Source organism: Plecotus auritus (assembly GCF_963455305.1).
Source record: "Plecotus auritus genome assembly, chromosome: 4".
NCBI classification, from domain to species: Eukaryota; Metazoa; Chordata; class Mammalia; order Chiroptera; family Vespertilionidae; genus Plecotus; species Plecotus auritus.
Window position 1 is genome coordinate 176,792,014 of NC_137775.1, and position 14,320 is coordinate 176,806,333.

Here is a 14,320-nt window from a genome sequence, read left to right on the forward strand (position 1 = left end):
AAATTAATATTTTTTCAGATTCCAAAGCCCTAGTGCTTTTTATTCTCTGGGTTGCCTTATAGCTAGACAAGAATAAAATTCAAATTCACACATGGAGGACACCAGAGAGTAGTTTCCAGGCTTCTTAATTACTTGTTTTCATTAGGTTCCTCCAGAACAGTGGTCAGCAAACTCATTAGTCAACAGAGCCAAATATCAACAGTACAACAATTGAAATTTCTTTTGAGAGCCAAATTTTTTAAACTTAAACTTCTTCTAACACCACTTCTTCAAAATAGACTCTGCCAGGCCGTGGTATTTTGTGAAAGAGCCACACTCCAGGGGCCAAAGAGCCGCATGTGGCTCACGAGCCGCGGTTTGCTGACCGCTGCTCTAGAAGAAGACCCTGAGACAAGGAAATACCAGGAAGCAGAGGGGAAATGAGGGAGGGAAAGGCATCCAATAGAGGATATGCTTGAATACAGTTATCACTGTGAGTGATTGCACTTACTCCTATAAGGAACCTGGGACAAAGGGGCTCAACGTTCTTCAAAATGTATTGTGTGATGGTACCAGTCCTTGAACTGTTTGAGACTGGTTCAGTATAAAGAATGTAAAAAGCAAAGTAAATATTTAGAAACTTTTATAACAACTTGATGCTTTTATGACACCCATTTTTTAAATAAAAACAATTCAACATCATTTATTGTCATCTGGTAGTAACATAAGGGTATTGTAAGCCAATATGAATAAATAGATAAGAACTATTTTCCCAACAAAGGACACCTAAAAAAAACAAACTATATTGCTTTTCAACAATTTCTCACTTCATTACGTCATTTGTAATTGGAGACACTTTGGAGCAGAGTAATATTATCTCCTTTCAGCATGATCCTACCTAGTTGTTTGCTTGACTTTGTTTTAGAATGACTCTCTTCTGCATCATCTAATACAAGGTTCATATACCCATCAAAACCAATCATACAGCCTTCTATCCACATATTCACTTGCTCATAAAGCCACACCTGATCCGAGATCTATTTTGCAAGTATCTGAAGATGACGTTTATGGACTGCACCATCACCTTCTGTACCTTTTAGCCCTGGCCACGGTACACCATGGTGGAAGCTAACAAAGACCACACTAAGCCACCTGCTCCCTCAGAGCCATTTCTGGAATTAAGACAACACTCATTTTTTTATAATTCATTTTTTAAAGTAACAATCCATGATGGACTGAAAATAAAACACTGGTCCAACAATAGGGTGAGATACACTGGTGTAGAACACAAGACCCAAGGTGGTTCCAAAGAAGGAGCCAGGGAGCTAGGGTATTTATACCCCACTTCCTGTCGGGCCGTCCTCAGTTGAGAAGTGTTCATTCCCCAGCACTTCTACCTGTGGAATGAAGCAGTGTGCCTGAAGGGACACAGGGGGGTCAACAAAGCATCTGTTGCAGACTTGGTCAATAAAGAACGTAAATTAAAAAATTAATTCAGATATCACATCTCTATAATCATTTTGATAATGAGTTAAAGGCTAAATAAGCATTAGTTTGCTGCATGCTATAGAAGGATAATACAAAGCTAGGATGAAACTATGCACAGATAAAATGTTTTATTCAAAAGTACCCATGAAGATAACTAGAACTTCTAACCAAAGCATGGGTTAGTGGACAGGATAGCTAAATTAAAGCTGCATCATTACCCAAAATCCAACTGTAATGAAAAGCTGTAGCATGTGGAAATTGGGATATGTGAGTAATGAGTGTTCGTCACTTTGCAAGGCTCCCTTCACTAACCTAAGACAATTTTATGTCATGTTGTTGGGAAACAGAATTAGATTTTCCATTGAGAAAGCCAAAGGGAAGAGCTCCTCTTCCTCACACTCCACCCCTAGTAAGCCAGGGGACTGATAAGTGACTAAAGTTCTGAAAATTAGACATTCCCAACCAGGATTGTGAAACTTGGAACCAGCTGTCCAAAAGTGAAGGGATGATTAGAAAGCATTATCGCTACCTGGCCAGTACTGCTGTTGCTTATGCCTCCTCCCTTGGTTTCTGGCCTTTTCAATCCTGGTCACTCAGCCTCCTGCTGATTCTATAAATTCCCAATTTTCTTCCAATAATTTCCTTTTTTACTTATGGCAGACACAGTCTGACTCTGTTACTTGAAACCAAAAGTCATCATTGATATGAGATGGTAGAGAAGAAATCAGAGCTATGATTCCTGCCTGCTCAGTAATTCTCCTGAAGTGAGGCCAATCTCCTCGCCAACCTGGTTCTTAGTTTCCACATTTGTAAAGTAGGATTAAGTCCCACCACTGTACTTTACAGAAAACTAGCCTGTGAAATGTTCCCCGAATAAAGGGTTCTTCCTTTGGAGAATCTAATTGCATTCCGGCCTGTTAAGTTTCTGGAAAATCCTCCAGTAAATGATTTCACTTAACTTTAACCCAGCACTTCCCGAACTTAATTATGGAAGTTTTATAGCCTAAAACATTAACATCTCAGAGTTAATCACCCATAGAATAACTTGGGAAGAGAACTGGCTCCAACAGTTCATTTTTCTTTGACTTTGCACCTGATATTGGAGTTTGTCCATAATCACACATGAGGCCTTTGAGGAATCTCTGTATTAGTCCATTATGGTAGGGGTTCTTAAACCTCAGCGCATAAAGAACCATTTTAGAAACTCATAATAATGCATGTCGCTGGCACCACACCAGATCTACAAAGTTAGAAACTCCTGGAATAGAACTAAGGAATCATTCTACAGGTAGTTATGTTGGAGGCAGTGTTCAGTCCACAGTATGAAGAACAGTAACTTATGTAATATTTCAGTGAAAAGTAACTTTTACTGGCTTATATTCCTTATCATTGAAAGAAGCTTGAAGTCATAGTCACAATAACATGTCTCAAAGGTTGGACTGTTTCATCTTCTAAGAGCTATGGATAAAGCAAGCTTATAGACAACTTGTGAATATCTGTTAAACCTATTACATATCTCTGATATCAATTTCTGATACAGGTGGTCCCAACTTAGGATGAATCGACTTACAATTTTTTTATTTTACAATTGTGTGAGAGCAACATGAATTCAGTAGAAACCATATTCCAAATTTTGAATTTTAATCTTTCCTTGGCTAGTGGTATGCACAGTATGATAATCTCTCATGGTGCTGGACAGTGGCAGCCAGCCATAGCTTGGACTCAGCCACACCATCACAAGGGTAAACAACTGATACTCTACAGTGCATTCATTGTGTTAGGTGATTTCGCCCAACTGGCTAATGTAAGTGTTCTGAGCATGCTTAAAATAGACTAGGCTAAACGATGCTATTTGGTAGGTTAGGTGTGTGAAATGCATTTTTGAGATGGTATTTTCAACTTAGGATGGTTTTATCAGGACATAGCCCTATCATAAATTGAGGAGCATCTGTAATATTAAAATGTGGATATGGTTTTAGCTGTAACTATGAGGTCAATAATTTGTACAAAATCTAGTTAAAAGGCTGAATATACAGGAAAAGGGCAGTCTCCCAGATGTTTCTCTCATTCTTATGATTCTTCTATATCTTATTCATTCTCACTATAAACTGAGTTAGTGAGAAATCAAGGTTAAAGTAGTAGGAAAGAAACTTAATTCATCTAATTTTATGACTTATTAACAACTAAAAGAATCTGATGATAGGAAGGCTGGAATGAATAGCTAAAATGTTACTACTTTTACACTATCTGTGAATTTCATTTGCTCTCATCACAAATGATGAAAAATTAGCTGTCAGAAATTTCAAAGCAAGACAGCAGAACATGATAAAGACAGGAATTAATCTGGAACACTTTTTTCTCATATTATTCAGGTAATATGAGGAAGATAATAGCGCATTTCTTCACAATATGCTGTAATTCTCTTACAGGAAAAAGAATGCGTTGTGGTGACCAATGGCATTTATTAAAAACAAGGACTTTTTTTGTTCTAGGCCACTAGTTATATTTACCGTAAGAAAACTCTACAGATTATTTGCAGGACTCCAGAGAATTCACTTTAACTTTATAGACCAAAATGTACAGATAACTTGCTTGTAAATAACTTACAAGGATCACAGTCTCACAACTGGGATATTCTGACTTATTTTATTTTGATAACCAGATTGTAACCTCTTTGAAACTGGGAAGTGGTGATAAATGACGCTGTGCTTTTTCTTCAACAACTCCATAAAAGTGGCTTCCTGACATATATTTGCCTGGGCTTCATAAAACAAAATGTGGAAGTCTTACTTTATAATATACCCACACACCCTTATAGGAATTATGGCTTTTTTTCTTTATTATAGCACTGCACTCTCTCAAGGGTGGCTGCATTCCTTTGGACGGTAAAATAATCTCTGGAAAATACACATGCTACCCCACTGAAGAGTACTAATTAGAGTTTGAATATGTTCATTTTGCATCTAAATTTCAAGTCCTCATCCCCATCCAGCCACTTCTCAGGCCTTTCCTTTAAGACCACAAAAAGCAAAACTATAGTTGTTTAAAGTTGGAACTAAGGAAAGAAAATAAATAATGAAGCTGAGCTGGATTTCACTGTACATATTTAGAGTACATTGCCTATAGTGGAACTGTGCTTACACAAGTACCAGTTTTTCAGGTTTGAATTATTCATTTGGTCTCTAAAAAAAAAAAAAAAAAAAAAAAAAAAAAAAAAAAAAACCTGCCTTGTAGATCCAGGGCACTTGTAATTTTCCAACTGGGTTCCTGGTCTGCTTAGCTAATTCTGTGGGCTTCAATGTGCAGTCCACACCTGAAAAGGGGGAGTTTTCAATGTTGTGGTTTATTAATCAGGTACTTTCCATTCACTCGGTTAACAAATAGAAAACAGAAAGAAAAAAGAGAGAGAGAGAGCCTCCTACTTGTTTTTTACTCCAAATATGGAGATGGAAACTATTAAGCAAGTACAGAGGGAAACTCCGGCATACTTCACCTTGACCTGGCTGGACGGGTCTGATGCCTGTAAGGGGAGGCTGCTCTTTGAAAGAGGTTGGCAGGCAGCTAGTGGGAAACAAGAGGTCAGACTTTACCAGGGCGAACCACTCCTGCCCCTAGAGGTAAAAGAGAAGCATCACTCTCGGTCTGATTGGAAACAGTGCCTTGTTTTCAATCCGGAGGACTGGGTTTTCTCCCTCGGCCTAGCCTGTTAGTGACAGGACCCAAGGAGGCCCTTGGCTTCCTGGCAGTTGCCCAGCAAAACACCCCTTCCTGCAGGCACCTAAATTTCTGATCTGCAAGCAGCAGCAATGCCATCCCACCTCCCTCCCTCGCTTCTCTCTCTTGTTTCTCCGGCCTTTGCAACTTCTTTGTTACGTTTATTGGGAAGTTGACTTTTAGGTCAAAAGACCCAAGATAACTAGCAAACGCCCAGAGCCACCACCAGACCCTGGAAAGAGCAGGGCTGCCCAGCCCAGGGTTGGTGCTGGAGTGGAGGAGCCACAAGAAATTTCGGCCAGCAACTTCTAGTACGGCTCCTGCAGACTGGAAACTCCAGCATATTTCACCTTAACCTGGTTGGACGGGTCAAGTCTCCAAGTGTTAGGCAGACCCGGGACCGTCTTGGGGTGGGGGAAAGGATGAGCTCCTAACTCTGCAAGCAGAGTAGGCAGTGCGCGCTCGCAGAACAGAGGGTGTTGGAGATGGGGTGAGGCTCCAGGACTCCGCTCTGCAGGCGGCAGCTGCCGAGCATTGAGTATCTCCAAACAAAGGAGTGCGCAGAGCCGGGGGCGAGTGGCTGGGGTTTGCGCGCAGCTGCCGCTTGCGCTGAGCGAGCCTCTGCACTCGGTAGGCGCGCGTTAGGGTGCAGGAATTCGGGGAGGAGAGGGAAAAGAACAGGGCGTGCGATTCCTGTTGTACGGCTACACTTCAGGAGTTCATGTGAACTATGGGAATGGCAACTATCAGAGTCAAGGGGGAGAAAAAGAGCTGGAGTGAGCAAAACAAAGAGCGAGTGTGGGCCGCGGTGACTTCATGCCTCACTAATGTCCCGCCCACGCTACTCCGAGCTTTTGCTGTTGCTGCGAGCTGCCTCTGAGCCTCTCGGCTGCCGGGGCCGGGCGCTCCATAGCGTGGGGCGGTTTCCTAGCAACTCAGGGCCCTGAGCGCGCCCAACTATCAGCACATAGGGAGTCACTTCCCCACCCCTCGCACCCGCGGGCCCGGGCAGGACCACACCTCCCCGCTCCCCACCAACTGGCCTCCCTCTCGTCCTCACGGGGTGCACTCCTGAGCGCGCCAACAGCCCGGGCTCTGGACGGCCGGACATCTGAGCTGTGCACTGAGGCCAAGAGAACCAGGGCACGAAGCTCCCGCCCCGCGAGGCCGGGCTTTAGCACCCCCGCAGCGGTGCGCTCCACTCCTACCCAAGCCGGGAGCTGCGATGCCTCGGTCTGGGTCCGCCAGCGCCGGCGGGGGCTATTAGGGAGCTCCCGGAGCCGCTTCCCCTGGCTGCTGGCGCCCCAAGCTTCCTCCCGGCCAGCCAGAACGCTGCCACTTCGACTTTGCCCGCTGGTCAACTAACGAGGCTGCAAAGCTGCAACTAAGTGGAGTTGGCCTCCCTGCCCACCTGTGGAAGAAGCTCTCGCTGACTGATGCGACATTGACTGTTTTCCCCTCTGGCCTCACCGGCGTCCCCTCCCACAGATGCAGCATCACCCAGTGAATGTACATTAGGCTGGTTTTTCCCCCCAGCTTCGGGCTTTGTTTGGGTTTGATTGTGTTTGGCTCTTCGCTAAGCTGATTTATGCAGCAGAATTCCCGTCGGCTGGAGAGAAACAAAAGCTCTTTTCTTTGTCCCAGAGCTGGCTGCGGAGCCTCGCTCGCATTGCCGCCCCGAGCCTCTGGCAGTCGGAGGAGGTGCTTCTCGCAGAGATTTCGGGGACCCACCGCGCCGAGCTGGGAGGGCCGCGGGGGCCCTGAGATGCCGAGCAGTGCCTGGGCCAGCGTACCTGCACCGCTTGTTCCGAGCCGCGGGGTCCGCCTGCCGGGCCTGCTGGAAACGTCCTAGCGACACTTGGTCCGCGGGCCCCAAGGTGCGCCTGGGAGGCGCGAGCGCGCATCCAGAAAGCAGCCGAGCGGCGGGCGCTGTGTGGGCTGCTTTGCATTATGTGCTGCTCGGCCCTGGCTTTTCTTACTGCCGCATTTGTCTGCCTGCAAAACTGCCGGCCAGGTCCTGCCCCATTCCTCCGGGCGGCCTGGGTGTTTTCAGTTGTTCTTGGACTGGGCCAAAGTGGTAAGTTGTGTGTGTGTGTGTGTGTGTGTGTGTGTGTGTGTGTGTGTGTGTCTTTTGTTTTCTTCTCTTCCTCAAAGGTCTTGCAAGGGCTGAGGAACATCCTGGCCAGTTAAGTGGCCGGGTGTCAGTCTCCCTCCATCTGCCCGTAGAATTTCAGAAGGGTAGTGTGTGGCACTGTCCCCCATCACATGTGGCCTGAGGGAGGCCAGGTGTCAAGCATGAACGCCCTGGAGTGACATCAATCACTAATTATAAGTGAGGATACTGTGTGTTGCTCCTGGATGTTGGGAAAGCAGTAATAGAATGGACGTTTGGAAGTGTGGGCAGTGGTATTTACAGAAGCCAGTTTAGGGGTTCTGCCCCATCCTTGAAGGCATCCTTAAAGATGCTCCACATCTTTCTAGCATGTGGCTCTAACCACTAGCTTGCATCTGATTCAAGGCTGAGGATAAATGGGTGTAACAGGAGTGAGTCTTCTGTTTTTTTTGAGAACATGAAGGAAAAGGATGGCAACATACAAGTTTCTTCTGTCACAGTGCTCAGCCTGAATGAATTAAAAGTGCAAAAGCGTTTTGGCACTTTTGAATTATATGCAAATGTTAGATGACGCTACTGGGTTGCTAGCAAACATAGTAATAGTAATAATCATCAATTTAGGATGCGTTCTTACTGGTTTTATACATAAGCCAAACACTTATTTTTGACAATGCAATGATTATTGCTGCAGTTTATTTTTTAATTTACTTTATCTGTGTGTGGCCATCCAGTCCTTAAGTTCTATTAGAGCCTTTCTCTGACCTCTCCTGTTGAAGGAGAATTATAATTGTTTTGCAGACCAAAATTTTCTCCAATGCTTTGAACTGGCGTGCCAAGTTTCTGCCTGAAGTTAATTAAAATGGTCAAGTCATAACCTTATAAATAAGGGTTTCTAATGGAAACATCCAACTAGCTTCACTTATTGGTTGCTTATATAGTTGTCTCATATATGTTTCAAAAGGAATTTACCCAGTTATGTGAAATGAGAGCAATTAGAGTAAATTTTTATCTTGTGGTTATTTTTTGCCTTATGTGTTGATTTAAAAATAAGTGAAACTTAAGGCAAAGGAAAGAGTAACATTCATTACCAATTATCTCTTAAGTGGAACATGCATTTGTTACAGCAGATTTTCCACTGAGCATAATTCCATCCTGTATTAATAAGTGACAAAGTATTTTTCTAGATTTAGTAAACAGATACAATAGTAAAACACACACAATAGTAAAATGACCAAAATTGTGTCAACAGTATATATTATGTCCCCAATACGTAGGCAAAGGAAAAAGTTCTACTTGCCTCTAGAATTTGTTAATAATAGTAATAATTTTTATTCATTGGGCTTGTGATGATTAGTCAAGTTCTCCTGTAATAGCATTGCATTTCCAGTCAGTAACTATAACTGACTTGAAGCAAATACTATGAATGGGCTCCCTTGCACCTGCAGTTGTGAAAAGGGAATGCTTATCTGAAATCAGAACAAGGCATCCTTTTCCCAGCCTCTGTCAATATACAAAGGTTTCTCATGTATACTGGTTTGCATTGCAGTTAAAAACATGCAAAAAATTTAAATTACAGCCAGCACAAGTCAGAAAATTAGAGATCAGCATAAACTGTTGTACTTTTGTGATATAGCTACAAGGCTCAAATTATATGTCTTCACAGTGCAAATTAGACGCTTAAAGCAGAATAGAAATTTAGGTATCAGTTACAAAGGAAATCTTGTTCCCTTGCTCAGTAGTTTACACCAAGGAAATGTTGAGGGCATTAAAGCCATACAAAAGAAACCATAAACTGCACAACAACATACCTTTGGGTTTAGTTTTTGAATTAGAATGTATAGGTCCCAAATTACATAGTGGACTTTTGTTAATGAATATATCACGAGCAAGAAGAATGCTACTAATAAAATCTGAATATTCTTCTGATCTAGAAAATTTATTGGACTTTGTTATTCAATTTTCCCTGGTGGAAATTACTGACAATTCAAGTACCAATAACACTAAAGAGTGGTTAATGAGTAACTGGAATACACTAAAGAATACCTAGTAGTTAATATTTGAAGACTTAAGGTAGCAACACTGTTATTTCTACATTTGCTAGTTTTGAAAGGTTAGAAACTTTTAAAAAAATATGTTTTTATTGATTTTAGGGAGAGGGAGCAGGGGGGGGAGAGAGAGAGAGAGAAAGAGAGAGAGAGAGAGAGAGAGAGAGGAGAGAGGTCAGAGAAACATCAATCTGTTGCCTCCCATACAGAACCCGCAACCTGGGCATGTGCACTGACCAGGAATCAAACCTTCTGTGATTTCACCTTCTGTGTATAATAAACTATTTGTTCGTTTAAGTAATAACAAACTAGATTATCATTGTTTTTTAACTGTAGTATTACTTTACCTCAGAACATATTTTGTAACTTAAGTGTTCTCAAGTTTTTTATGGTTACCTAAAGTGAGAAGATATTTAAGAGAACCAAGCCTTTGTTTATAGAAACCCAGTCTCAAATTATTTGTGCAACAGGAATCCAAATTAATTCTATCTTAAAGCAACTGAGACACCTTCTGAGTAAAAAATAAGTTTGTACTATATATATAAAAGCAAAGTAACTGATAAGATTAGAAAAAGCCAAAAAAATTTCTGTGCCCCCAAATATTTACCTGTTACCAAATTATCTGAAATTTTACCATTTAATGGATTTATTTGGATTAAGCATGGTATTGACACTATGTTTCTTCTAATGTTTAGCTTTATACTATGGAAATTTTGAAACACATGCAGAAGAAGAGATAATGGTATAAGGAATTGCCATATACCCATCACCCAGCTTTAATGAACTATCAACTCAGGGCCAACTTTTTTTTATCTCTCTCCCCACCCAGTTTATCTCTTTTCCCCAACTAGATTATTTTGAAGTAAATTTCTTATATAATTTTATCCTAAATATTTCCATAAATCAAAATACTACTGGAGAAGTAACACACTCTTTAATCCCAGAGCATGAATTTTTTTTAGCTGAATTTTAGGGCCACAAGATTTTTCATTATCTTTGATGGGAGGAATGCAGAAGTGAGGGCCTGGAGCAAAGACCATTTTAACCACTTACTTTTCAATGGTTCCATTAAAAATATTTTTCTTAAACATATGCATATGTAACAGGCTTTTTGATATGCATGTATATGAAGAAGGAAAAAATAACATGAATACATCTACTTCCCCAGCTAAATGCTAATTACTTTATCCCAATGGAATCACAGAAAGTATACCTTGTTTGAGTTTGTTGGAAGGATTGTTATGGGTCTCTTGAATCATCATTTTTTTCTCCTCTCTACTGGATCATTTATAGCATATGTATGTCCGTACACGCTGTAGTATCCCTCTTCTAATTCTCACGCTCTGCTATAGCCAGAATTCTTGAAAGAGCTGTCATACTTGTCTCCAATTCTCCTCACCTGCTGTTGAAGCCATTGCAGTCAGGCTTTGTTTATCACCTCTACAAGTATCTACTCTGTTAAAATCACTGTGAGCTCCCTATTGCCAAATCCCAGGGCCAAGCCACAGTCTTCATCCTATTATCTGTCAGTAAGTTAACACTGTTGACCACTCCCTCCTTCAAAGCACTTCTTTCATGGACCCACATCCTCTTGGTTTAAGCTCCTTCTCCATCTCTGGTGTCAGTTCTTCATGTCCCAACCTCCAAATGTAGGAGTGGCTCAGGACTCAGTCCTTGGACTGGACTTTCTCTTATAGCTAGTTATTAAGTCCTCAGGTGGACTAATCCAGTCTTGGGTCCTGAGTACCATTTCTATGATGACAACTTCCGTCCTGACCTCTTATCTGATATTCAGACGGTATAGCAAACTTATTCAACATCTCCACTGTATGTCTAAAGGCAGAATTACCCTAACATATTAAAAAACAAACCTCCAATTTTCTCCTTCAAGCATGTGCCGTTCATACTCTTCCTCATATGAGTAGGTGGTAAATCAATCTTCCTATAGTTCGGGATAACACTTTGGTGGCATCCTTGATCTCTCTGTTTCTCTAATTCACACTACAATTTGCACTTTAAGAACTATAGTGTCCTATAAAAGCAAGTTCTACTATAAATGGTTTAACACAATTAAGACACTTGTTTCTGCCTTCTCAGTCTACCCCAGAAAGCAGGCTCTTGACGTCGTAGGCAAATCTTTAGCAAAGATCAAAATAAATACTTACTAATTTTTAATCAACTTTTTACAAATTTGTTTGCTTTCAAAATTTCTGTGATAATTATTTTCATTGAATATTAAGTATAAAAAGTAATCCTGATCTTTTACCTCAATATGTATTTTAAAACTGGTTTCTATTTGGGCTATATAAACTGGAATTTGTAGTCTTTTTAAAAATATTTTTTATTGATTCAGAGAGGAAGGGGAAGAGCTAATCATTGATTGGCTGTCTCCTGCACGCCCCCCACTGGGGATCGAGCCCGCAACCTGAGCATATGCCCTTGACCGGAATCGAACCCAAGACCCTTCAGTCCGCAAGCTGACGCTCTATCCATTGAGCCAAACCAGCTAGGACTGTTGTCATTTTTAACCAAACACCAAGAAAGGTAATAAAAAGACAAACTATTCTAAACCATTTAATCATTATTCATTTAAATTTTCTTCAACCACCTACAGCTTTGTGTTAGGCACTGTTCTGGGTTTGACAATAGTTAATATTGTGAAGCATTTGCTCTATGCCAGACACCCTCCTGGACATGTGGTATAAAAATAATTATTTTCATGCCCACAACCCTCTGAGGTATATACTCTGATTATTCCCCATTTTATAGGCAAGTAAATTAATTAAAGAGACATTGAATAACTTCTTCAAGATCTCTTAACTAATAAGTAATGGAACCAGAATTCAGACCTCCGTGGGTTTGACTCTGTACTCTGAATCACTATTACAGACTATCTTCCAAGGGTAAAGGGATCCCTATCCTTTTCTGCCTTTCCCCACATGCAAGGAATCCATGAGGCATGCCCCTCCAGAGACTTCAAACCTTTTCAAGATCATTTCAAGAATTCTCTGCCCAAATACTAGTCCCAGACAACTTTCAGGGCCATACTGTGGTATCACTCTGCCACCCATATGCCAAAACCCTAGGAAAGGGGAAGTATACAGAACTTGGCCATGCTGGCAGGAGTGTCCATGCAGGTAAGTGATAGGCAACTTTTAATACAGAATAAAGCTAGAAGTGAGAAAGAAGAGGGGCAGAGCAAGGAATGGAGGGGTAATCCTTTACACACTGCCAAGTTCTCAACAAGAAATTTAGAGTGTGAAATTCTAAATTCAGACCTAGCCTTCAAGGGCTTTATAAATGTACTGGAGGCCCGATGCACCAAATTTGTGCAAGGGGCTAAGCCCCTGGCCCCGCCCCCCATGTCAGCCAGGGGCCTCTGCCTCTGCCTTTGCCTTGGCCCCAGCCTGCAGCAGCTTGGTCCAGTCTAATAAGCATATTATGCTTTTATTATTATAGATATTAGGGAAACAGAACTTATTTTACTTACTGGTTTCTTAGCCTGGGTTGTAAATATTTAGTCTTGTTATGCCCACCACAATATGTATTCTTGTTTTGGCCCTGAAAAAGTTAGGAGCAGACTTCCTATTAATTTAAATATTGGGAGGTTGACAAGCAATGAAAGCACCAGAGATCATTGCATAAGGAGAACTACCTTATGTCAAGATAGTTCTAAGATGTATACCAGTTACACTGAATTACAGTTTCTTGTAAATGGTGTTATAGTGACTCTAGTATATGCAATTTTAGGTTTAGTTTTATTTTTATAACCTCTTATTAACTTAAAACATGTCACAGAAAAGAACATTTTATGGACACAAATTAGTCAAATTTGGTTGAATCATTCAGCTGTCATATATTGACTATAAGTATATGAATATGTAGAAAAAAAAACAACAAACTACCATACTGCCTTCAGGGACTAAAAGGACTATTTTTCAATTTAAAAAACCTATGTAAATGTGACTTCTGTTTTCACAGTAAATTGGTATAATTTGCATACCAAAGAAAAATGTAAATAAAGTCGAAGTGGTTTCTATAGGCATTTTATAATTTAATTAAAACAGTCTTATCTATCAACAAAACTAATAGGGTCAATTTTTGCTACTAATATTAAACATAAGTTAAATTTTGCTACTAATATTAAACATAAGTTAAAATTATCTTTCCTGAAGTGAATGAGCCATATAGATATTGGCAAGAAGAGTCCAGATAGAGACAACAGCAGGCTCAAAGGTCCTGGAGCAGAAATGTGCCTGGAATATTGGAAAAAGAGCAACAGGGACAGTGTGGCTAGAGAGGAGCAAGAGGGGTGAGTAGGTGAGGGAGGAGATCTGAGGGATTAAGAGCAGAGAGTTAGATCATATTGTGCTGGGTCCACGGAGAGTTCAGTGTGTCCATGAACTAGTTTTGGAAAAGAATTATAGTTGTATTTTCGTATCTAACAAAACATGCATTTGTCTTGCCAAAGACCACCCCATGGTTGAATGTAATTATTCAAGCTAAGCCACCTTAATATGTTTTTCAAAAACAAACTTAAATGTGTTGCTTTTTAAAAAGTATTTGTATTATATACTGCATTAGTAAAGAAGTACATATATTACTGTAAAAAATTATCTTTACTGAGTTACCTTAAAAGTTTCCCAACGAAAATTAATTTAGGAAGTCAGAGTAAGATAATTGATTTAAAATTGAAATGTTAAATTATGGTGGTCTTAATGGATATATATACTCAAGATGATTTTAAAAGATGCTTTTATTTTGAGTGCTATTAGTCAAAGTATTAAAAGTTCATGCTTTAAGATAGCATATAAGGTCTCAAAGACTGGCCTTTCATGCTGGCCTTATCAAGAAGCCAGCCATCATTACTCCAGTGAGTTATCTTTCTTTCCCAGGTATTTTTGTTGTTTTGTTTTCTTTTGTTTTATTCAACAAATACTGTTATATTTGTCAAAGACAGAGTCTGTTGCCACTCCAGATC

At 40.6% G+C, this 14,320-nt stretch overlaps 1 protein-coding gene and 1 pseudogene across 5 annotated transcripts in view; one reads left to right on the plus strand and one right to left on the minus strand.

The window, feature by feature from the left end:
* Positions 1 to 815: 815 nt before the first annotated feature.
* Positions 816 to 1,099, minus strand: LOC308246884 (small nuclear ribonucleoprotein E-like; annotated as a pseudogene). Its single transcript has one exon. The product of its transcript is annotated as a small nuclear ribonucleoprotein E-like (transcript).
* A 4,546-nt stretch (positions 1,100 to 5,645) lies between these two features.
* ITGB8 (integrin subunit beta 8) overlaps positions 5,646 to 14,320 on the plus strand; it is a 172,679-nt gene continuing 164,004 nt past the window's right edge. For 3 of the 4 annotated variants that reach the window (XM_080666656.1, XM_080666658.1, XM_080666657.1), the window contains exon 1: positions 5,646 to 7,258. In XM_080666656.1, the coding sequence (XP_080522782.1) occupies positions 7,132 to 7,258 (127 nt within the window). In that variant the 5' untranslated portion in view covers positions 5,646 to 7,131. The remainder of the gene's footprint in view (positions 7,259 to 14,320) is intronic. The other variant, XM_080666659.1, reaches the window with a different exon arrangement.